This window comes from Sander lucioperca, chromosome 22, assembly GCF_008315115.2.
Source record: "Sander lucioperca isolate FBNREF2018 chromosome 22, SLUC_FBN_1.2, whole genome shotgun sequence".
NCBI lineage: Eukaryota > Metazoa > Chordata > Actinopteri > Perciformes > Percidae > Sander > Sander lucioperca.
In genome coordinates, this window is record NC_050194.1 from 24,130,622 (window position 1) to 24,155,960 (window position 25,339).

At 41.3% G+C, this 25,339-nt stretch overlaps 1 protein-coding gene across 4 annotated transcripts in view; it reads left to right on the forward strand.

The window, feature by feature from the left end:
- Window positions 1-24,824, forward strand: part of LOC116060943 (transmembrane protein 150A-like) — a 39,141-nt gene extending 14,317 nt beyond the window's left edge. For all 4 annotated transcript variants that reach the window (XM_035997277.1, XM_035997278.1, XM_035997279.1 and 1 more), the window contains 5 exons: window positions 858-944; window positions 3,519-3,586; window positions 10,359-10,486; window positions 19,847-20,024; window positions 22,156-24,824. In XM_035997277.1, coding sequence (XP_035853170.1) covers window positions 858-944; window positions 3,519-3,586; window positions 10,359-10,486; window positions 19,847-20,024; window positions 22,156-22,433 — 739 coding nt within the window. In that variant the 3' untranslated portion in view covers window positions 22,434-24,824. The remainder of the gene's footprint in view (window positions 1-857; window positions 945-3,518; window positions 3,587-10,358; window positions 10,487-19,846; window positions 20,025-22,155) is intronic.
- Window positions 24,825-25,339: the final 515 nt, after the last annotated feature.

The following is a 25,339-nucleotide window of genomic DNA, read 5'->3' on the forward strand; positions in this document are numbered from 1 at the left end:
TCATTGTTTCTTTTTTTTTTTACGTTTCTTCATTCAGATCCACTTGCGATCCGTTCCATTCTAAACAAACAGAGCTGTTTACATGCTTCGTCCTTGTTGTATTATTCTAAACAGATTTCTGTAGTTCAAACAACTCTGAATTGTAGTTTTGAACGTCAGTTATTACGGCCCACGTATTAAAAAAATTGTCGGGTTTAAATCGGGCTCGGGCTCATAATTACAGTTAATGTGTCGGGCCGGGCCGGGCTCGGACGCAACGTGCTCGGGCTCGGGTAGGTTCGGGCTTGATTTTTTGGGCCGATCTAAGCTCTAACCCTATGTTCCAGTAGAACTACATGAAGCAGGTAATTAAAAAAAAAAAAAAAAATCCAGCTCCTCTGGCACCACCTACAGCCTGTAGTGTGATTTGCAAAAATCCACCGCTCCCTGTTCAGATGCACCAATCAGGGCCAGGGGGGGGTGTCTAACTGCGTGTCAATCACTGCTCATGCACACGCATTCATTCTCCCTTGTGGGGGGAGGGGCTTAGGAGACCGTTTTGGGCTTTAGCAGAAAGGGGGGAGGGACTGAGAAGTTGTCGATGTTCAAATTTTTTGGCTAAGTCCTGGATCTTCACAATCCTACCTACAGCACCTTTAAAAGTGGCTATATGTAACTTTCAGTTTGTGTTGATTCTAGCTATTCTAATCAAAATTAGGTATAGTTAAAAAGAAACCCATTTTTCACGGAGGGAAATTGAGGGAAATTTAGAAAAAGGGTCAAATTTGAGGGTTAATTGTTTCACTTTTCCATCTCTGTGTCCGTCAGTATCTTAAGACTGAGAGTGTTTGCATGTTCGTGTGCGTGTGTGTTTACAGGCTTTATAATGACTCGTGTGAGGAGCTGCTTCCACTACAGAGGGGTCCAGTTCTGTGCTGCACCCTGGACAACATCCCACTCATCAGGTCAGTGATCAGACCTCTGCAGCTACTTCACCCCCAGTGTTTTAGTCATTCTGCAGAATGAAAGTCCTCTTGTGTAAAACTGCAGCTGTCTGGTTCCTGTAAGTGATCATCAATGAAGCGAACAACGGCACATTGTTGACATTGAGTGGTGTGGTTTCTTGAAGCCACAGTGGTAAACCATCGATGAAACTGACCGAGGACTCTCTTTTAAACACAAACAATAATATCAACAGAAAAACATATTGTACACGTCATGTGACCGCGGGTATCGAATGAAGTGAAAAAGCAACTTGCCTCGCTGTGGTCTGTAGTTTCCATCCATAGTTTTGATTTATTTATTCATTTTAACAATAAATAGTTGCTTCATTTCTGCTCTTTAAAAAAAAAAAACCGCAGCTCAGCCTCTCATTAGTGAGTAAAAAAAACAGAATGCATCTTTGTAATGGACTAGTGACAGATATAAAACATTTAAGAGGTTGCAACAGAGCATTTATCAGTCTATAAATATGTTGAATATTGTGCAGCCTCTGGTCACTTCTCAAGCCAAGTGTAAATTAGTCTCTCAATGCCAGACCTTCCTTCACAGCGCTGTGGAGGAGGGTCCGGCTACTCCACACAGCAGAGGCGATTCTAGGATCAGACCTTTAGGGGGGCTCAGCCCCTGATGAGATGTGACACGGTGCCCCCCCCCTGCTAAATCTGTAATTTCATTATCTGATAATCTCTGAGCTACTGAACAACGTCAGCTAATGTTTTTTGACACTATGATGGAACTTAACCTGACACTTTATAAGTCACAGTAATAACGACCCAATTCAATGTTCTAACATTCAGCAATTTTAGTTGCTTACGTTTCAATTACGTTTCAATTTGGGTTCTAATCTTGAGCCCCCCTAAAAAGGGTCTAAAATCGCCCATGCCACACCGCATTCCTGGATGGAAGAAAAACGTGCTCTGGTTTATTGGCATTTCTTTAAACTAGTGCTGTCAAACGATTAAAATATTTAATTGCGATTAATCACATTAATGTCATAGTTAACTCGCAATTAATCGCACATTTTTATCTATTCTAAATGTCCCTTGATTTCTTTTTGTCCAATTATTTTTTTCTCATTTTAATGCACTTATCAACATGGAAAAGTGGATCGGCTTGCTTTGTGCTTTTGTCGCCTGGCTTGGACGAGGGGGCGGAGAATTGGTATCAGCTATGTGCTTGGCCATCAGCTGAGTGCTTGGCCATCAGCTGAGTGCTTGGCCATCAGCTGTGTGCTTGGCCATCAGCTGTGTGCTTAGCCGCGTGCTTGGCCATCAGCCGCGTGCTCGGCCATCAGCTGTGTGCTTGGTCATCAGCTGTGTGCTTGGCCATCAGCTGTGTGCTTGGTCATCAGCTGTGTGCTTGGCCGTCAGCTGTGTGCTTGGCCATCAAGTGGTATTTCAGACTGGACGTGCTGCGATGATAGCTCAGTTCACAACGACAACACACACAGATCACTTTGGTCTTGTCAATGGAACCATTTGGCAACTTTTTAAAAGTAAACTTTCCATTCAGAATCTTATTGGCATCCATTTCGGCGTCTCGTGCTCGCCATCCACTCAAAACGTTACGTTAGCCTACTACTCTTTGGCCGGCTCGCAAGCCCAAACAAGTGTGTGCGTTAATAACGCGTTTAACTGACAGCACTACTTTAAACCAATCACAATCGTCATTGGCGGTGCCAAGCGCCGGATGGAGCCACGGTGCCGTTGCAAAATGTAAGATTAGCGCGGAAGTTAAACATGCAGAGAGAGAAACACACATCTTGTGACGTTACCGTCTTCTAAGCTCACTGTTATGAATCTCAATGTTCATATCAAACAAAGAATACGGTGACGTTTGTACAGTCATGTTAAAAGAAATGGTACCAGAAGCTCATTGAGTGATTGGATGCATTGCTGTGATATTGGGTGAGCAGCTGCAGAGTTTGTCGTGAGATGAGCCCACACTTGCCCGACTGAGGCGCGCTGTCAGAGGAGGGGAGGCCGACCTCTTCACCTCGACAGGAAGAAGAGCTTTTGTTGTGTGCAGTGGATCTTTCAAAACTATTTGAAGTGTCACCACACTGAGTCGCAAAATGTAAACTAGAAATGCTTCTTTTTTTTTTTTCTCCCTCAGTGCGTGCATACCACGACACCCAGAACGATGAACAAGGGGTTTGTGTTGCTGTGGATGCATGGCTTAAACACTTGTATGATGCTTTTGGTCTATAGATAAAGATCGCAGTGTCATTCTTTCCTCGACCTCCCAGAAAGTCTGTCGTTTTCCATTTATAGACGTCTTTTTTTTTCTCTGTTAAACCACATTCAAAGAAAACACAGGCGTGTTTTTAATGCCACAGAGTAAGTAAGAACACAAATACGGTCGCACTGCTTTTTTTTATGACTACTTCTAAGGAAGTGCAGTAAGAAACGCGGAGGTCACAGAACTGATTTGAACTCTGCAGGAAGTCGATTGAACTCGCACTTTAGCCCACTGAGCCTGCAGGCCAGCACACACTAACTAACTCCCCCCTCTGCTCCTCTCTGTTTTCTTTTCAGTAAATGTGGAACCCTGCCACCTGAAAGCTGCTTTTTCAGCCTCATCTGCAGCACTGGATCCTTTATGGGTACGTATCAACACAACTATGTGTACAGAGAATGTAGCTCTCTTATTTTTTTTTTTTTACCCTCACACACATTTACCCAACATGCTGCTCTTGGTTGAACGAGGCTCTGTGCACTCAAAACTTGCGGCTTGTTTTCTCAGCTGTAACGGCTCCAGCCAAGTCTCTGTTCCCCAGAATCCACTGCCAGGTCCCGCCTCACCCCCTCTACCCCCTCTCTCAAGGAAAATGTGACTCTATATGCCAATAATGTTGCATTTTTATGACCTACGCGCATTTACCCTCTAACCACGAGGGCAACTACTGCTCTGCTGTGTGCCAAAACTACTTTAAACTAATCTATTCTGGTTGATGTACTCCGAGTGTGCAGGCTGGTGCATGTACAGTAGATTTTCTCTTTCTGAGAATTTACACTCCAGGAGTTTACCATATAAAAATGTTTCACTTGGAGGCTGACGATGTACAAGCTCGACATTGCACAGAGCAATTATTTCCAATGGAGAGAGCGGCTTATCTCGGGAACTGCCCTGATTTTCTGTCAGGTTTTGCAGCTGAAGTTTGATGCTTGAACAGAACTAGTTTTGTAAAGCGTGATTTATGCTTCTGCGTTCAATCTGGGCCGTGGCTACGTACGTAGGTACGTGGATCCACCGACCCTACGCCGTAGCCTGACGTGCACCTCTTGAAAAATGTAACTACATGTCGCGGCGACGCACGCCGCTCGACCGTGGCTTGGTAGCGTTGCATTTCCCCTGGCTCATTTCCTGGTTCTCCTTCTCCATAAACAACATGAAATCAAGGAGAGGGTTAACTTCTCCTGCTGCAGATTTCTCACCGTGGTCAGAAAGAACAGAGGAGACACTTTGTTTCTCTCGCTATGACTCTAGAGTCACTACTCACTCTGAAGCTAATCACCATCACTCTCTCACTCGCTCTACCACACACACACACACACACACACACACACACACACACACACACACTGCTATTCTCTTAAAGAGATGGATGCACACACCAACGCACGCAAGTATAAACTTCAGGCCACTTACGTAGGCTACAGCGAAAGCTCTGCGTGGAGCCTCCGCAGAACCACAAATCACCCTTAAGACATGTTGTTTGACCACATTGGAAATTAAAAGTGTTTAAAGCTATAGTGCGTAGTTTCTGTCTCCCCCATTAGGGATTCTAAGTAATGACAACAAAACTGTCGGCTGTCCACATGATACAAGCCTCCCCCCCCTCCTCCACACAGTTGCTAGTATGCATTAAAAAACATGATGGACTCTTCAGAAGAGGTCATTATCTTCACTCGAGTTTCTGTGCGGGAAAGTAACCGGACGCCACAATCTTCTGAACATAGTCATACTGAGAAATACAGAGAGAGTTGTGTGGAGCTGATAGTCTTAATTAGCTTTGCAGCGAATCATTTGGCGATGGCTTGAATGTAACGGACGTTCATTAATATCAAATGTGGCATGAAAAGCCGGCCACCACAGAGAGGGAGGAGATGCAATGTCATTTAGAGATGCAGATAATGGGAAACATTTGCAGACAGTCTTCTGGAAAACATTCATAGTGTTGTCCTCATGATGGATTATGAGATAATGAACCCCTGGGCACAGACATGTAAGAGGTCCCCCACAGGAACAAGACACCCACACCCAAAGAGCCTATTTTGCATCCCTTTGTAGTCGATTTGCATCTATTTTTAGTCATTTTCCATCTATTTTTGGTAGGGCTGCAACTAACGATTATTTTCATAGTCGATTAATCTGTCGATTATTTTCTCGATTAGTTGTTTGATCTATAAAAATGTCAAAACATGGTGAAAAATGTGGATCAGTGTTTCCTAAAGCCTAAGATGACATCCTCAAATGTCTTGTTTTGTCCAAAACTCAAAGATATTCAGTTTACTGTCACAGAGGAGAGAAGAAACTAGAAGATATTCACATTTAACAAGCTGGAATCAGAGAAATCTTATTTTTTTTTAATAAAAAAGACTCAAACGATTAATCGATTATCAAAATAGTTGGCGATTAATTTAATAGTTGACAACTAATCGATTCATCGTTGCACCTCTAATTTTTGGTAATTTTGTAGTTGTTTTGCATCTCTTTGTAGTCGGCTTGCATCTCTATGATTGTTTAGCGCCTATTTTTAGTTGTTTTGCGTGTCTTTGTGGTCTTTTTTGTTGTTATTTTGTAGTTTTTAGTGTCGTTTTTGATCGTTTTGTGTCTATTTTCATTTTTTTCATTTGTCTCTTCGTGGCCATTTTGCAACTCTGTAGCCATTGTGTGTCTCTCTGTAGTCATTTTGTGTATGTTTGTGGTCATTTAAAGATTTGTGTTTTGTTTTTTTCAGCAACATTTTATGAGTCAGGACTGCTGACCCCATGGGTCCTTGGGCCTGCGCCCCGTAGGTCCATTCAGTGATCCAGCCATGGTTGCACTCCATCGTTCACCGGAAAAGTGACAGAAATAGTTGTGTGAAGAATGGGGGGGGAAAAAGTGTTAGAGAGAGAATTTCAAACCCTGGCTTACAATATATACCAGACCATCCAACAACACTTCTGAAGAAGCAAACATATTGACTTTGAAAGTCAAAATTCACAACCATACCACGCGCACACACACACACACACGCACACACACACACACACACACACAAACACACAGTGTGAAGGAGCCTTTAGTTTTGCACTCCTACAATTTGTCTCAGATTTTGCAGGACCAAATAATTGTGTAGCTCTTGCATTATAGAAGAAAAGGGTTGATGTTGAAGTGATTATTAGATAATTGTTTTGTTTGTTTGAACAGTCTTTTTGATGTAGTGTTTCAGCGGAAACTGGGTTTGGTGGATGAATAAAGTGCAAAGTGCTGCTGATCACGTAGGCTTATCGCTGCACAACACCCTGCTGTCTGTAAACTTCCATCAATACAACACAAGGGCAGCTAAACGCTGCACAATACTACAAACGGCAAACTGAGGACAAATACTACAGTTAGACATAACACAAGTTCTTTGTTGTCAACATTTTTTCATTTAGAAAAGTGAGGAGCAGGAGAGAGAAAATAATGGATGCTCTTAAACTCATAGAGGTTCAGACACATGTTTTCAAATATCGGTTGTGATCGCGAACAGCTTCTTAGAAATAAGGTTCTTCCTCGTGCATGTGTAACGGGGGCACACTTCTCTTCTTTTGTATACAGCTAATAACGTTCCCGTTAACACTTTTATTGCCGCTGATGGTAGTCTCTGCACTGTGTTGTGTGATGGTTGAAGACTAAAGGCTGATCTATGCTTCTGCGTCAACTCCACGCCGTAGCTACGCCGTCGCTCCTACGTTGTGAGCCTTTTGGAGTTCTGCGTCGGGGTTGCTTTGCATCGCAGTGCGTTTCACCGCCATAACGCTGGGGGGTGATAAGTCTGAGGTTATTTGCGAGGTGTCTGCCAGCCAGTTTATGTTATGTTAGCAAGCAAACTTTAGCACAACTGCCCACAAAGTACTGCTTGCTGGCGAAGTGCTAGTTTCAAGACGTTACTGACATATAGACACTTTACAAACGGATAACCCCGTCATTGGAACCAAAATAATGTCTGAGTTTACAAATTATTTCACACAAAGATACTAATTACACAGATGGATATGTACACATAGATAATTACTCTGGATTTACTGTCTCTCATTTAAACTATACATTCATATTTTCCGGTTTTATCAGCGCAGTCTGACTTATTCCCCCAGTGATGGAAGCTTTATAGCTGGGATGTTCCCATATTGTAACCTAGTAACTTATTTAATATGAAATATTATAAAAATATGAAAATATGACTATAAACTATGTACATATTACAACTACCAAATAAAAGTAAAATTACTAACAAAATTCATTACAACTCAAACTGGGTTTTTAATGTAACAAAGTGCAAAAGACATATGTTACACATGCTCAGACTGTTTCTCTGTGTGTTCATGTTCAGTCACTGTGACGTATCGTAGCGCTGCGGAGGAGGGTCTGGCTAGTCCACAGCATTCCGGGATAGGAGAAAAACCTGCTCTGGTTTATTGGCATTTCTTTAAACCAATCACAATCGTCTTGGGCTGCGCTAAGCGCTGGACAGAGCCGCGGTGCCGCTGCAAAATAGCCTCGGGAAGGAACTTGTTTTGGTGGAATGTGTGTACGTTCAAAGGTTGTTTTAGTCGTGCAACAGAAAACTCAGATTGGAGCAGTTAGAATGCCAACACAAAGAAAGCGGAAGTGGAATGTGTGGATATAGACTACATTTAACTTAAATGGCATCCCCGGTTCCTCCACTTGCTTCCCTTCCTCATGTCTTAGTCTTTGTCCCACCAAGGAAGCATGGGCGAGATGGAGGAAATGCGAGGAGAGAGGAAATGAGAGGGAGGAGACGTCCTTTCCTTTGAAGCGTCACGTGAATTTGTCAGCTGTATGGGCGGAGTTAGCAACGGCTTTCAGCTGCACGGCTTCCGGGAAGGCTGTCCTTGTGTATCCTCGCTCATAGCTCTTCAGAGATCCCTCCTCGATCCTAGCTCCTCACTCCTTCAGGGCAGGAATTAGAGCTTTGAGGCGGCCTTTAAGAAGCAGGGCCAGAAGGACTTCCGGTTCAACCGAGGAGCTATCAAATAAGGGAAGTGAGATTCAGCCCTACTCTGCCGCTGATCGGCTTGCCCTGGTATTCTTACCCTTACCCTAACCAATATCGCTCCTCATGTCTAAACCTAACCAATCCAACCAACGAAGGCAACAAGTGCTAGTGCCAATCAGAGCAGAGTAGGGTGGGTCATGCCTTCACCATGAAACACAAATTTACCCTGAGCTTAGTGCCGCCCAGGACGGTTGTGATTGGTTTAAAGAAATACAAACAAAAGTTTTTACCCCTATCCCAGAATATATAAGCAGTGTAGCCAGAAACTACTCCAGTGCTGTGGAGAGAGATCTGGCAATGCAAGACAAGAGTATTTTTCAAGAAAAAGGCAGAAAATAGTAAAAATAATATATGTTATAATTTTCCAAAGCCTAGGTGACGTCTTCAAGTTACTTATTTGGTTTCGTTCAACAGGCTAAAAAAATTATAATCTTATATATTATCATTTGTGACAAAGAAAAGCAGCAAATCTTTATATTTGAGAGGCTTAGAGAGCCATGTTAGCAGCATGAATAAAAACAGAACGGCAACTTTGTTCGATTGGTCCGCCACTTTGTTCCAAGCTGAAAAATCTCAACAACTATTGGATGGATTGGCTTAAAATTTGGTACAAAATCAGCTTAATTTTTTAATTTCTCCAATACTTTATCCAGCTCTAAATGAAAGCTGTTGGTGCAAGCCCTCACTCTGGAAATTCCCCAACATCAAAAGCATTTTTCCCTGCTCTCATAAACAATACTGTGTTTATGTTTGGGAGGTGTGGTGTGAGTGGTCATGAGAAGATCAGAACTCCAGTGAAGCTTTATGCAAGTGAAGATTATCGCTGGCTGCTGCTGGTTCGCCGCTGGACTCACGATATGAACATCATAACAGTCGCTGTGTGTCCTCTGCAGCGTGATGAGCAGCAGATGTGAGCTGCGTGAGCATCAGGTGGACACGTGGGAGTCTGCGAAGCTTTGATGGAGCAGTTTAACAAACAGACATCAGGAATCTGCTCACACTGAGATCTGCTGCAGTTTCAGACACAACACTGAACTCGCTGCTCCTTTCAATTCAATTCAAATAACTTTATTTATCCCCTGGGGGGCAATTTGAAAGAACGGGGAGTAGTTCTGACGTGTAAATAAATATAATAATGTACAGGGGTGGAATGTAACTAAGTACAATTACTCAAATACTGTACTTAAGTAAAAATTTGAGGTACTTTACTTGAGTCTTTTCTTTTCATGCCACTTTCTACTTGTATCATGTGGACGCGCCAATTGTTGCTATTCAATTGTCGGTTTTCTGTCCTTTTTAGCGCTGCCCCATCTTCTATTTTTCCTTTTTATGTGAGTGTGTGTGTGTGTGTGCTTTTGTTTCTTCTGTCAAAGCACTTTGTAAACTATTGTTTTTAAATGTGCAATGCAAATCGAGCTCTTTCTTAGCGTTATTAAAGCTAGGGTAGGCAGTTTCCTGGAAAAGTTTCTGATTTTTTTTCGTTCTTCTGCAACGAGCAAAAAGAAGGGAACAACCCAAATTAAATTCTACACTAACATGCTATTTAGTAGGCTAAAACAGTATGTGAGATTTTTTTAGTACGTCCGAAACCTACGACCGAATTGCATACTATTTCTGGTAAAATATTACAGTATGCAATCTGGACGCTACACCGGCATAAATATCCCACAATGCAATACGGTAGTAACGACAACGTTCATAACGGACTGCAACAAAGGCAGCTCTGTAGCGTCAAACGCTTTAATTTACATTTCTACATATTTAAACGACTGTTGGTCTACTTTATGTAGTTTAAGCGCTATCTGGCGATGCCGCTAGAGCGGAGGTCGGCAGGGGTTACCATGGTTATGCGTCTTCATTGGCAAGGAGGCTCTCAGGAAGTAACGTTGAAAATCCGAAAGTCCGAAAAGATACACACTCCCGTTTATTTACACACTGTTTGTGTTGAACGATAGTTTACATGTTGAGTATGTAGCGCCGAGTTTGAGATTTCAGACGCAAACACAGTTTGTAGTGTGGGCACAGTTCCTGCAATAGAACACATTTGATTTAAAGTGATTACCAAACTGAATGACTTATTTCTGTCTCTCTCCATCTGCTCTTGTAGTGATGCTGATCGGCCTGCTGCGTTACGCTCACGTCATAGAGAAGCACCAGAACTGTGTCCTGAACACGGCGGGCCTCTCCACCGCGTGGATCTGCGGTGCCGGTCTCATCATGGTCGGAAACTTCCAGGTAATTATTACATTACATTACATTACATGTCATTTAGCCGACGCTTTTATACAAAGCAACTTACAGTTGATATATATATTAGAGGTTGCACGCCTCTGGAGCAACTAGAGTGTTAAGTGTCTTGCTCAGGGACACATTGGTTGATGTATTGCAGTGGTGTATTGCTGTGGGAATCAAACCCAGAACCGCCACACCTAAGGCATGTGTCATATCCACTGCACCATCACCACCAGTAATCACAATCTGATCAATCACTTTGAAGAGCTGCAGCTCTTTGTGTTGATGATGTTGGTTTAGAGGCTCACAGAACAACGACCGTCGAGGTCAACCTTTACTCCCAGATCTCGTCTCTGTTTCTGTGTAATCATTCGCTTTATGTCCACTGGTGGAAGAAGTATTCAGATCCTTTACTTAAGTAAAAGTACTAATACTTAAAAAGTATTTAAGTATCATCAGGAAAATGTACTTAAAGTATTAAAAGTAAAAGTATTCGATGCATAAAAATCCTCACATTTTATAAACTGGAAACGATCCAAACAGTTCTTTCACTCAACAAAGTTTTTGATCAGCTAATCATTTCAGCTGGACTTGTAGGCCGTTATATTGTTGGGTAGTTTAATTTATAATAAAACATCAGATTTTATAAACTACATGTGTTTGGTGTGCAGAAATCTTAATGTGTAAAGTAACTAGTAACTAAAGCTGTCAGATTAATGTAGAGGAGTAAAAAGTACAATATTTCTCACTGAAATGTAGCGGAGTAGAAGTAGAAAGTGGCATGAAAAGAAAAGACTCAAGTAAAGTACAAGTACCTCAAATGTGTACTTAAGTAGTACTTGAGTAGATGTACTTTACATCACATTCCACCACTGTTTATGTCAATCAAGAGTGATGATAGTGATAGCATGAACAAATGGGGTTACGTTACCTTGTGTAAGCATGGACGCCTGGCCAATAAATGCTATTGAAGGGCGGTTCTTGGTGTGGTCATAGTGGGATTCGTAATATCGCTGGTGGACGTCGGACTAGTGGGCTGTAAGACCAAAGGGAATTTTTTGGGTTATTGAGAGGTCGGAACAATGGAGCGTCAGAGAAATGACATGGCACCCATACAAACAGCGTAGCAACATGTCCACAGGACTGTGTGTACGACTGCTTTAGTGAAACAAATAAGACAAAAGTGCTAATAACTGTATGTTACTACAGCTTTCACTACTGTTGATGCACAGGGCATCCATGTTGGATTTTGAGCTTGGGGTACTCGGAGGTTGTCCGAGTTCCGAGCTCGGAAATCGAGGTCACGGGGCGTGTTTCAGAGTTTGACCTTGGAAAATCCGACTTCTGAGTACAAATGGAACGCACTATTTATGCCCGACGAGGTGTCCATTATCAGGAATTAATGGACAACGGTGAGGCCTGAACACGTCAGATGGTTGCCTCCACCGAAGTCCAGTAATGACCTGATGAGGGACACTTTGAAGGGCTCCGCTTATACCATGGTTACTTGCCGAATAACATTTTTTTGAAACCATCAATTTATATTTTAATGTGTTTTACAATCAAAATCTAAAGCAACAATAACTGTTTCCCTGTTAACACTTGAGGGTTTGACTAACACCTGGAATGATCATTCCCATCACATAAGGTTCTTATGCAATGCAAACATTGTTCACTGCTCCAGTAAATAGGACGGACCTTAGATACGACTTACCGCATTTAGCAACGGAAGATATATCTCAACAACAATAGGACGGAATTGCCATGACATTTGCACAATTTTGTTGTGGTTTCCAGACAATTTATTCTAAAGACTTTGGCGGTCCTCTGAGCGCCACCATGAGGTTGACATCTCTCGACTACTGAATACATTTCTTGGCCTTCACAATGAATTGTAATAACTTTGGTGATCCCTTTAAAGGCACAGTTCAGATGCTTTGAAGTGTGGTTGTGTGAGCCACTTCTCCAGAGTCAGTGTGTTAGCTGCAGTAGATGGCGGTCGGCACGCCTCCAGTTTGGAGAAGCAGACAGGAGTACCAACACGGAAGCTAAGCGACGTCCTGCTGTGGACGGGGGCAGCAGCTAGACACATTTTAGACCCCTAAAAACATCTTTGTCAGTTTAAGTGTACGCTATATTTAGAATATTTTCACCACTTTATCTTGCTGTCAGACAGCCCTTTACGACAGGGAACTGAAGCATTATATCAATTATACCAGACTCCTTTGACAAAAATAGTCATTTTACCTCGCTGAACACAGGAGTTGCTGCTCTACCGCTGCCTCCATCAGTTAGTTTGTTAGTTTTGTTAGTTCCTAACCTTTTAAAACACCAGAGTTACCCAATAACACAAACTAAGCGATGGAGGCAGAGGTAGACCAGCTACTCTTGTGTTCTGCAAGGTAGAATTACTGTTTTTGTCAAAGGAGTCTGGTATAACTGATAGAACGTCCGAAAGAAATGGTGGCAAAATAAGTTGGAGCACACGATACAAAAGCTCCAAAAAATAAATCAAGGATTGATTTCATGAAAACAATCAAATTAATAAATAAATCTCCTCCTCCTGCAAAAAAAGTGCAGCAGTTTCTAAAATGCAAGTTACGTAATATCTTACATAATGGAGAGAGAGAGAGATATGTTGGTGTTTCTGCCACCTGTTGTGAATCACATGCACATGTTTGTAATGGAGGTGGATGTTTGATCTGTTCTGCAGTTGACCAGGTGTCGTCTAATTGCAATCAGCGGGGCATTTTGTAATTGTAGCAGCGTAACATGAAGCCATTATACTGTAACTAGACATTAAAACGTATTAAAATACCAATCAAATGTACTTTTTCTTCTGTGCCTACTAGAAATATGCATGAGGTTAGAACACTGCCTTATTCTCACTTCAATGTTTTTTTTTCTCTGTGCACTGTTATGACTTTGCTGGTTAGATAAGACTTCCCATGATTTGTGGGTCAGTGCCATGGCAACTGAAAGCAGAGGGTCTCGGTGGCCTCCATATAACATCAACAGCGTGGAGGTAACATCCTGCTTCTCTTTAACTAACCAAAATCTCTGCTGCAGGTCAGAGGAAATCATTTTCACTGACATCAAGAACACAGAGGTAAACAGATGAAATTGTTCCCTGCATCTCTCACTGTCATCCCCGCTGCAACCTCAACTCCCTCTGCCTTACAGATATTTCATCACAATTTCGTTTGACGGGAAGAAAGAATAACAGTTTGTTTCTGCGCCCACAGACATAAATGCATTTCAAACTTTTCTCACAGATTAGTGGTTGGAAATTGTTTTAAAAGTAGTGGAGACAAGTAGTGTTGGTCAGTTGCTCTTTGTCCATCTGACCTTCAGGGCAAAATTCTAGCCCCTTAAAATAAAGGATGGGGGGGGGGGGTGATAACACAATATATATAGATAGATAGATAGATAGATAGATAGATAGATAGATAGATAGATAGATAGATAGATACACACGTACCCTTTTTTAAGATTATTTTTTGGGCTTTGTGGATACCAGGGACTCCTTAGCTGAAGAGAGACCAAGTAGGGACCCCCTACTACATATATTGTACACAACTGAGTTGCATATTAAACTGGGTTGAATTGATGGAAATAAATGGTCAATATGTATGCATCATGTATTAAAATTAAACATACATGTGGAAGGCACAGTGAATCTTTAAACTTAACTATATGGCTCGTCGGCTACCATAGTTACCTAGAGTAAGCTTATCTTCAATATGTAAATAGATTTTTTCACAAATAGGCCAATGTATCTTTGCTATTAATATGTTGGGTTCATATTAATGTATATTTTCATACATTTAAAAAAAAAAAAAAGGAACTTTCAAAAAAAAAAATGTTTTTAATAATTTGGCGGCCCCCCTGCACTAACTCTGTGGACCCCATAGGGGTCACGGACCCCCTGTTGAAGATCTCTGGTTTAAACAAAGCAATTTTTAATACAGAACTATTTATTGTGTGAATTATTTGAACTGTGCACACAAAAGCTGCAAAGAAGCACTGTTGTGCTCTAAGAAGGGTGTTTGTGTGCACAAAACTAAAGACCCGATATGAGACTGATCAATCCTGTTGACGTCAGAAGACCAGACTTAGTATGGACAGGATTGATACCAACCCGTGATAGAAGGCTGTTAGGTAAACAGTACACGTGTAAGTGTTGCTTCTGCTGGTTTGAAACGCTCCGCTTAACGCCTCTCTGATGTGCCCTTCCCCCCCCCACGGTCTCTCAGCACTTTGTACACCTTCCAAGCAAATCTCTTTTGATGTTTTCTTTGTTCTGTCTGGAAATTGTCTCGCAGGCCTCTCTGCGGTAGCATGATCTTAAAAACAAGGCGTGTTGTGTGTCTGTGTTCCTGTGCTCAGCACAATCGAGAAGTCCAATTCAAGGAGGTGCTCTTGTGATAACGTCCACCACTCGTTTGAAAAAAGAAGATTAGTGTGAGGGTCCCCTTTTGTGCTGGTTTGAAACAGCTGATGAGATAATTACAGACAGATTTTCAGTAGAGACGAAGAGCTACAGCACGTGTGCGTACATGTATGGAGCGTACTTTACATACAGGAACTGTATAGACAGAGTTTTCATCGCCTCAGGTGCTCGCTGTGTTAAATCTGCTGCTCAACATGTGCTAAGTGTGGGGGTTTATTTGCCAGGAATGTAGTTCAGCATGCATTTATGTGTTTAGGCATTGCACTGGTGGAAAGAAACCAAGTACTTTTAATCAAGTACTGCAATTAATACTTGTACTATTGTGGGTTACATTTCACTCCACTGCATTCATTTGCTGGCCATATACTGCAGACTCAGATTTGCATACAAAACATATGATGAGCTTATTGCATTGTTATGGATGAAAATTAAAACTATGTTTAAGATATTTTAAATGTCAACTTTCAAAAGTATGTTGAGTGACCGGTTGAGGAAGCTCAGATGCTCCACAGGATGTTTTAGAAAGTCATTTAGGCCCAAACTTATGAATAAGTACAGATATGAACATTTGCATGTTTTTTTGTGACACTGGATATTTGTTATTAATTATAATTTTAAGGATTTCTTTCATATGTATTTCTTCACTCCGGTCTATCTGTGCATCTTCATACTCAAAGGTGACCTGTGAAGTGTGTGTGTTTGTGTCCACCTGATGAATGTAAGTCCAATAATATTTCCTCCTGAGGGAAATCTCCATCTCTTAAGTTGCTGAATACAGCTTTTTCTCTGAAAACAGTCGTGTGCTCTCTGCTGCAGCGGGAAACGACGCTATGAGAGCGCTCAGAGTCAAGCAGAACTCTGTGTGTGTGTGTGTGTGTGTGTGTGTGTGTGTGTGTTCCTGCTCCGTCTGGGCCCCTCTGATTACATTTCGGGGCACACACTGCACAGTTCATCCTCAGGGTCCGTCGTCCAATTCGCGGTTAAAGGGTGGTCCTCTTGTTGTTCTCTGATTGGCTGCAGGGGCCCTCCTCCCTGTGCGTGTGCTCAGTCTTACATAATGAACCCCCGTGTTTCCCTTCAGAGCAAACATGGCAGCAGGAGTCCTTGAGGAGGCCATGTACTGTAAAAATGTGCTCCAGCCGTCTGCGGAGTGATAAACAAGGCGTTGCTGCTTACATCTCCGAGCTGGGAGTGTTGATGTTGAAGTGAAGTACGTGAACAAGATTTGCCAAAGAGAGGAGAGAAGCGTTGTTACATATCAAGTATGTTTTCAATAAGATTTCATTATGGCCTCTTTCAATTTGTCCACATTTCTTAAGCAGCCTTTTTATTTCCCTTAAGTGATTTTAATCATCTTATCGCACACTCTGCGACGGTATCATATTCTGCATCATCCTCTGGATCTAAATGTTTTTTGTCAGGAAGCAGTCATCCCAATTTCCCAGAGCTCAGCTGGATGGCTCCAAATTGCTCGTTTTGTCCGACCAACAGTCTAAAACCCGAAGACATTCAATTTACAATCAAATTAAACCCGAGAAAAAACAGGAACTCTTCACATTGTATAAGCATGAACCAGAGAAGTTTTGGCATTTTTGCTTGATAAATGTTGTGTGGATATAATAATCTGATAATTGACCTAGAATTTCAGCACTAGTTCCAACCAAGACTCCATGTTTTTAAAGGCTGCCAGATGCCTAGGACCCCCCCCCCCACCCACCCAAACCCACACACACACACATTTATTCTTCCCAGACTCTCTGATAGGCAGGAGTCATGCCTGAAGCCTGAGAGAGATTCTTTGGTCAATGCCTTTGATTTTTCCCGCTGTCCTGATTTGTCGTTGCAGCCTGCGACAAATTACGCAGAGATGTGAGCTCTTCAAATCTAGTTTAAAAAGAAGGCATGATGTCTGCAGTTGGTCCCTCTTGGCATAAGAGGTTAAATTAAAGCTCCATTGTGTCATTTTTTGAGTTGATTCTTAGCAAAAACCCCTTTGTTCTTTCACAAATATGTGCTCATTAATGTGTAATTACTTCCACCAACTAATCAAAGTACTCTCGTAAGCGTAGAATCTGCCATTTAGAATCATTCAGAATACATACCAGCGACTCGCTCGAATGACGGCCGCCATCTAGTGCTTTCATCTTTAAAATACATTAGCCAAAGAGGGACATACCTCCGCCTTTCGCGCTTTTCACTCAGTGGCACTGACTGTGATGAATGCCAGGGAGGCAGGGGGAGAAGATTACTTGCTACTGCCGGGAGATTTGAAAGCCTGTTGAAAATAGAGGATTGCGTCTATTCTTGAGGACATGTAACGGAGTCGCCATGGAAGTTAAAAAGAGAATTAAAACGACAACGTGACAGGCAAAGCAACAAGACCAAAGTTAATATTGGAGTTGAAGATGCAAAGAGATCATAAGGAGCGAGGATTTTAAAAGGGACGCCGACGTTGCCTGCTTTCTTCTTGACAGGTCATTCTGCCTATTTGTGTAATTTCAAAGTTTTATAGTTGCTACTTGCTTGGCTAACTATAGCATGGTTGTGCATAACGCTAGAACGACGTCTATGATACTTTTCCTCGCGTCAATGATGAAAAAGGATTGTCTACCTTGTAACATAAACGTAATCATATGTGTCGTGAGTTCCCTGGCAGACCGCTCACATAATGGAGTCGTAACACTGACTAGCTACAGCTAGAACAGCTGCGTGTAAACGATGGAGATACTAAGAGCTAATTTCAGTTTCATTGACATTGTTGTTGACATACTGCTCAGAGAAATATATTAAAAACACAAACCTCCGTTGCTTCTCTCCTACACTGTAAACATTGCCTTACACTATTAATCTCGAACAATATACAGAATAACGATAGTACTGGTCGATTTTCCTCTAATGTCCTTGTTGCATTTCATTGTTGTGAAGGTGGAGACAACTTGGAATTTGTGTGCTCTGAAATGGATGCAGCCTCCTCTTTGCAGAATACTTTTATAGAGAAGAAAGACATTTACAGAGAACTTCTAGGTGGCTTGTGTGGAACATTTAAATCTGTTCCGACTTGTACATTTGGTTGCTCTTTGTGTCTCTTCCCTGTAATTACACGGCTTAAACGGCTGTGATTTCACCACAATGCACCTCTGTCGTTGACTCAATCCCATGTTCGGGACGTGTCATCGTCGTACTAGCTGCTGCATTTGGAAAGATATGAGCGTGCACACAGGAAGTGTTTTAAAAGGACTTTCTCTGCCTGTGATGCTGAAACTGGTCGGGTTCAAACTGACTGCTTCTTCTGTCTCTCAGCGTCAGACATCAGAATGGAGAGGATGTCATTGCTTTTGTAGATTGGCGTCATTACAGTTTTTTTTCTCCCGTATGGTATTTTGCTGGTGCAGATTGTCCTGTACTAACCTGCAACCTTCTTTCTCGGATGATATTGTAACAGTGATTACCCAGTGAGTGTTAGGTCACCATGACCCATGTGTTTGAGTGAACTCCACAGAACTTTCTTTTAGTCTCCAGTTTGACAGTCAGTTATAACGAAAAAAGAACATAAATAAACTACTTTAATGTAGATTTTCTTTAGGGCTTTCTTACGTGGTATCGGATCGGTGCATAAACTCCAGTACTTCCCGATACCGATACCAGCGTTTTAGGCAGTATCGGAGCCGATACCGATACCAGTATCGATATTGGAACATCTCTAATTATAATGATGACTCCCAAGACATATAACCGTTTTAGACCACACAAATGCTTGTGTAGCATTGCTGTGTGTGTGATATCAATAAATATGGCATTACTATTTTGAGTATTGGCATAAGTGAATGTCATAAGGGCAAAAGCATCTCAACTTTTCTTTTAAGAAATGTATATATTGTCCACTGTATAAGTTATGTTTATTTTTCCCTGTTTGACTCCCAAGACATAGAACTGTTTTAGACAGCAGATATGCTTGAGTTGTATTGCTGTGTGTGTGATATCGATACATATCTGTGAGATTCAATTTCCATTTTATTTTTTCATTTGTCTTTATGGTCCCATAACCTTTTTTAACATTGAAGTGACATCACTGCAGCACAAATATTCTAATAGCCCAGTTTGTCCTGAAAAAAATGGCGCTTATAGATTGACTGTGCACAACAGGGTTGTTTCACAAGCTTTTTTAGAAAATAAAACCTTAGGGCTCAGAGGGTTTTTAAGGGTTAATGGTTAGAAAAAGATTTGATCAGTAACACTTTGTGAAAGGGATCAGCTCATCTTTGCCAGATCAATATTCAGCTATAGCACGTGTGAGATGGTTATCGTTAGTGAAGAAGAAATAACTTAACATTCTCAAAATGCATGGCTCACTGATCTCTGAAAAGAGAACAAGACTATGCATTAGGTACAGTGGTGCTGTGTGAGCTGAATGCTAACGGCTTCAGGCTAACACGCTAATGACAAAGCTAACATGCTGATGTTTAGCAGGTGTAATGTTTACTAAAGATGGCCCGATACCATTTTTTGCTACCCGATACCGATTCTGATACCTGAACTTGCATATCGGCCGATACCGAGTACCGATCCGATACCAGTGTGTCATATATTATGTTTTAACAGCTGTATACTACTATCCCTCTGTGGATGTGATATGATTTCTATCTTTGTTGTCGGTCTGGCTCAGGTTAAACTCTTTGTGAAACATGAACAAACACAAACAATGAACGCCACAGAGCTTTCTAATGTTTACCATGTTCACCATCTTAAGTTTGGCATGTTAGCATGCTAACATTTGCTAATTAGCACTAAACACAAAGTACAAGTGTAATGTTGACTATGTTCACCAACCCTTAACTTCGTGTTGTCTTTCCGTCGACCATGAACATGAAAATTAACTTTGTTTTGGCGCTTCGTTTTTTCTTATTTCTCAGGTGGATTTTGCCAAGGTCCTTCACTACGTCGGGGCTGGAGTGGCGTTCCCCTCCAGCATGCTGTTTGTGTGTCTGCAGTCGGCTCTGACCTACCGACTGGCCAAGACCCAGGGGGAGTACCGGATGGGTCACCTGCGTGTGGGGATGGCCCTGCTGGCTCTGATCGCCCTGGTGCTCAGTATCCTTGTCTATTTACACATTACGACACTTTCTTAAGATTTAAGGGATTTTCTTCTATTGTTCTGTGAATTTAGAGGAAGATCAGTTAAAATATAATTTCAAAAACAAAATTCTAGAGAGAAAATAGTTTTCAGAAGTTTTTGTTTCTGTTATTATTTCTTCAAAATGTCTATATATATATATATATATATATATATATATATATATATATATATATCTCAAAACTACAGTGTAAAAATACTGTGTTACCAGTAGTTCCTGCATTTCAAATCTTACTTCAAGTGCTCATATTATGCTTTTTGGCTTTTTCCCTTTCCTTTATTGTGTTATATATATATATATATATATATATATATATACCCCAAAGGGACTTACCATCTCCAACAGAAAACACTGTTCACAAACTGCTCCAAACAGCTCTATTGTAGTCCAGCCTTTACTTCAGAGACAAACGTGGTCACTTTGGAACACACGTTATAATGCTCGCCTAGCTGCTAGTGTAGCACGCCCTCATACTCTGCTTCTGACTGGCTAGTAGTCCTTACCTAGGTACTGTCAGGGCACGCCCTCATACTCTGCTTCTGACTGGCTAGTAGTCCTTACCTAGCTACTGCACATGTGCGACTCCCAACAAAGATGGAACAGAAGTGAGATGCCTCACTCTGTAGCTAAAACAGAGAGCTCAACACACAGGGTGAAAAGAGGAGCTGCAGCAATGTGCAGTACAACAAATATATGGTGTTTTTTGAAAAGTAAACCATGTAAACCTAATCTGGTATAACCCCTTAATACAATTATGAACCTGAAAATGAGTATAATATGAGCACTTTAAGCAAAAGTACAACAGTGTCAGCATCAAAATATACTTAAAGTATCAAAAATACCACAAAGAAGTGCTTCTAATGCAGAGCAGTGTTTACAATATTATTCTGGATTATTAATGTGTTGCAGCTGGTAAAGGTGGAGCTAATTTTAACTACTTTGTATACTGCTGGGTAGTTCGATCTATAATTCATAATTTATGAATTGATTTAGAATTTGTTTTAATAATCTGAATCTGCAAAGTAACACAAGCACTAAATACATGTAGCGGAGTAGACATAAAGAGGAAAGTCTCAAGTAAAGTACAAGTACCTCAAAATTTTACCCAAGTACAGTACTTAAGTAAATGTACTAAACAAAAAAGAGGTGAAAGTGTTGGTGCGTGTTACACACCTAAGACTTTACACAATTACCTCAAGTGATCAAAACAGTTTGTCACAATGGGTAAGACAAATTCCAGGACACTTCTAAAACTACTTTTTACAACTTGTGTATTTACCTTCTTTTTTTTAAGTACAATAATGAAATACTACTCTATTCTCTCTACTCAGATATTATTGTAGCTGAACATACTGCTTACATTTGTTCAAATGAACAACAATATCAGAGCCCGCCAAAATCATCTATGTGTCTGAAAACCCCTCAGTCCCCAGAGGGTTAAGTACAGTATTTGAGTAAATGTACTTAATTACTTTTCCCCACTGCCAGTGTGCTTTGTTTGCTTGCATGATCTTGGCTGTGATGCTCCGGCGTAAATTGTGTTACGTGGCCCCCTGCTGGAGAAAAAAATCCCCTTCCTGAATCCAAATGTCCACCATCTGGACGACTTCTTTTTTTTTTTTTTCAACTTTTTTTATTCAATTTTTTATAGCCTGTGATATACAACACAATCCATTATGAACAAAGCTTAGTGAAAACAGTGTGTCACTTCCCTTCAATTCTCCCACCCACCCCCAAACCAGCCCGGTGCAGGTCCAAAGCGGACAGGGACACACAACACAGAACATCACACAGCCATCGATCAAATCTGGGCCCCCTGACCTGAAATCCCTGATAATTAAACTGTATCTTGAGTGTCCCCAACTCCCAAAACAACAGATCAGCTTTTTTTTACAAGCCACTTCTGTTTAAAAAGTCTCACTACATGAATACGCTCATACATCAAAAAATAAGACAAAAGATGTCTTCAAAAATCACATCTATGAAGACCTCAGATCTGCAAATGTGGGGATGTCTGGATCCATGAGAGAGAGAGAGATTTGCTGACCTGGCTGTAACCGTTGTCCTCCTTAACCTCTGATCACCAGGCGGAGTTTTCTTTTGCCAGGAGAGCTTCGCCCTGCAGCACGCCTCCGCCATCTTCGAGTGGCTCTACTGCATGCTCATCATGCTCTTCTACGGGACTTTTGCCTTCGAGTTCGGCGGCATGTCGGGGGACACGCTGATGGTGCTGTCCCGAGGAGGAGGAGGAGGAGGAGGAGGAGGAGGAGGGGGGGGGCAGAGCTTCTCCACCTCCGAGAACAAGACGGAGGTGGGCGGCGGCGGCTCCAACCACCGCCAGCCAGAGAGCTTATCGATGTTGTAACCAAACTGCAAACAAGCGTCAGCATCCCCCTGGAGTCCAAAGGGCGACACGTGGGCCAATCTGGAAGACTCCAACATGGAGTCTGGAGCCTGGAAGCTGCATCCTGCGTATCGTCACGCTCCCTGTTTCACTCAGCCACAGTGCCAAAGCTCTTCTGCTCAGCCAGGCCCAAAGACTAGAGATGGTCCGATACCATTTTTTGCTTCCCTAAAACGATTCCGGTGCCTGAATTTGTGCATCGGCCGATACCGAGTAGGGATCGACCGATAGTGGTTTTTCAAGGCCGATACCGATAATTAGTAGTTAATGAAACCGATAATGGATATTTGGAACCAATATGCATTTACTATGAAAATGTAAATCTTTAAATCCAAATTAGGATTTTGGAATGTTACAAACTCCAACGCGAAACTTTGATTTAATGCTTTATGCAATTATTTAAAGCTATAGTGCGTAATTTTTGCTGCCCCCATGATGAATTTGATGCAATTTCAACAAAACTGTTGGTGCGTCTATGTGATGTAAGCCTTCCGTGATCGCACCCCACCCCCCCACCCCTCTTCCACACAGTTGCTAGTAGCCAAGGAGGACACGGAGGATTAAAAAAACATGATGGACTCTTCAGAAGAGGTCATTAACTTCACTCGGATTTCTGCTCGCAAAAGTCGCCGGACGACACAATCTTCTGAACATAGCCATACTGAGAAATACAGAGAGAGTTGTGTGGAGCTGATGATGATGAGCTGATTTGGCAATGGCTTGAATGTAACGGACGTTCATTAATATCAAAAAGTTACGCACTGAAGCTTTAATACGCTAAATACACAGGGTTGTAGCGGAGCCAATGTAGCACACTTTTTAATCATTAACTTTAGCGCTTATCAGGCAATACAACGCCGTTACAGATAACCTGCAAACTGCCAAAATACGACCCGATAATCGGTCTGTCCCTAATACCGAGTACCGATCCGATACCAGTGTGTTAAAATTACATATATTTTACTATGTTTTAACAGCTGTAAACTAGGCTACTATCCTTGTATGGATGTGATATGATTTCTATCATTGTTGTCGGCCTGGCTCAGGTTAAACTCTTTGTGAAACATGAACAAACAATGAACGCCATAGAACTTTCTTTTACCATCAAGTTTGACAGTGAATCATAACGTAAAAAGAACATAAGTAACCTGCTTCAAAGTAGATTTTCTTCAGGGCTAAATTACGTGATATCGGACCAGTACTTACTGATACCAGCATTTTAGGCAGTATCGGAGGCTTTTCTGATACATGTTTCAGTATCAGAAACATCTCTACCAAAGACTGAAACACTCTACAGACTTTTTCCCTGCTTTGCACAATTTCAGAAGTGCCTTTCTGAACCATGAAAGAGATACACACACATACACCACACACAGTTGTCGCCGTTTGTTTTAATTCTCTTAATATAACAATCACTCTCTGCATTCTCAGCCAAAAGTCGCCTTTCATCAGACTGGACGTCCCTGAAAGGGCCTCAGATGCAGCGGCGTCAGTTTGTTTGAATGTTTAGATGTTCAGACACTGAGCTCTGTGTTGTTTTTTTTTAACTCAGGAAGTTTTGTTACATAATCAGCTTTCGCTCTTCACTTCACTGAGTTAGGTGAAGTTTTTCCAAAAGACGTTTGACAATAGATGGACTAAAGGTCACTGTGTGCCAAGAATAATTCATTTAATGTGGTTTAATGTTACTTTGTTAAAGCATTTTGTGCAACTCTTTATGGCATCAAGGCACATATTGGCCAGATAAGTTCTGTTATCTGCATATTTTGTTGTTTGTCTTACTTCAGCTCTTTGCCAAAGTTTGTCTGTCTGACAGTTTGAATGGGACCAAACTACTCCGTAAGCACGGATGTTGTCATGTTGTATCTGACCATTATACAGGAATACTTCTACAAGAATGTAAAGTTTAATAATGTATGCAGAGAACAAAATAATTAAAGTAGGAAAAAAAAAAAAGATATATGTTCATTCATACATGCCGCCTTGAAGAGAAATGAAATGCTTCTTGTTAAAATGTTTTATTGTTGAAAAAAAAACATATTTACATAATTTTCCAGGATTAATGACACAGTACATGTGCAAAGAATGAGATTTTAGGTGAGAAACACGTCACACAAGGTTCCAGATTTTCAGGTTTTTCTCTGATTCCACGACATTTTAAACACGTTATGATCACGTCATTGTTGCTTTGTGTGTCTGCAGGTCTTGATGACAATCAGTTTTTAGCGTCCATATATATCCAACTGAAAACATCTGTTCAGAATGCAGGTTTGTGCATTTATTTCCAACTGAAACCCAAAAAACTAGTAAGACTTTCAGCCTATATGTACGGAAGAGGATTAGGGCCACATGTCAAAAATGTATTTGAGTTTGGTTCTGAGTTTAAAGTCACAATTCTGACTTCTTTTTTTTTAAGGTTTTTAAACTTAAAAAAAGAGTCCAAATTCTGAGAAACCAGTCAAAATTCAAACTTTTTTTTTTAAGTAAAAAAAAAAAAAAAAAAAATGTAGTCACGTGGCCCTAATCCTCTTCCGTACATATGCAATCATTTTAAGACCTTTTTAAAGGCTTCAGATCACTGGTTCCCAACATGGGACTCCTGATCCCCACTGGGGGCCGCCAAAGCTTCACGGAGCCTGCGAGGCCTTCTGGTTTTTAAGGGGTGTACAGTAAGACAACTTTTAAAACATATACTGATATACTGTTGGCCTATATCTCAGCATTTCTTCATTTTTTTTTTTTTCAAAGTTTTAAAACTTTTTTTCATAATGGAAAACCAAAAAAGGCGAGTAGAGTAGAGTCGAGTCGAGCAGGTACCATGTAATGAAAAAACGCCATTAGAAGGTGTCGTCAGTTTACTCACCGAT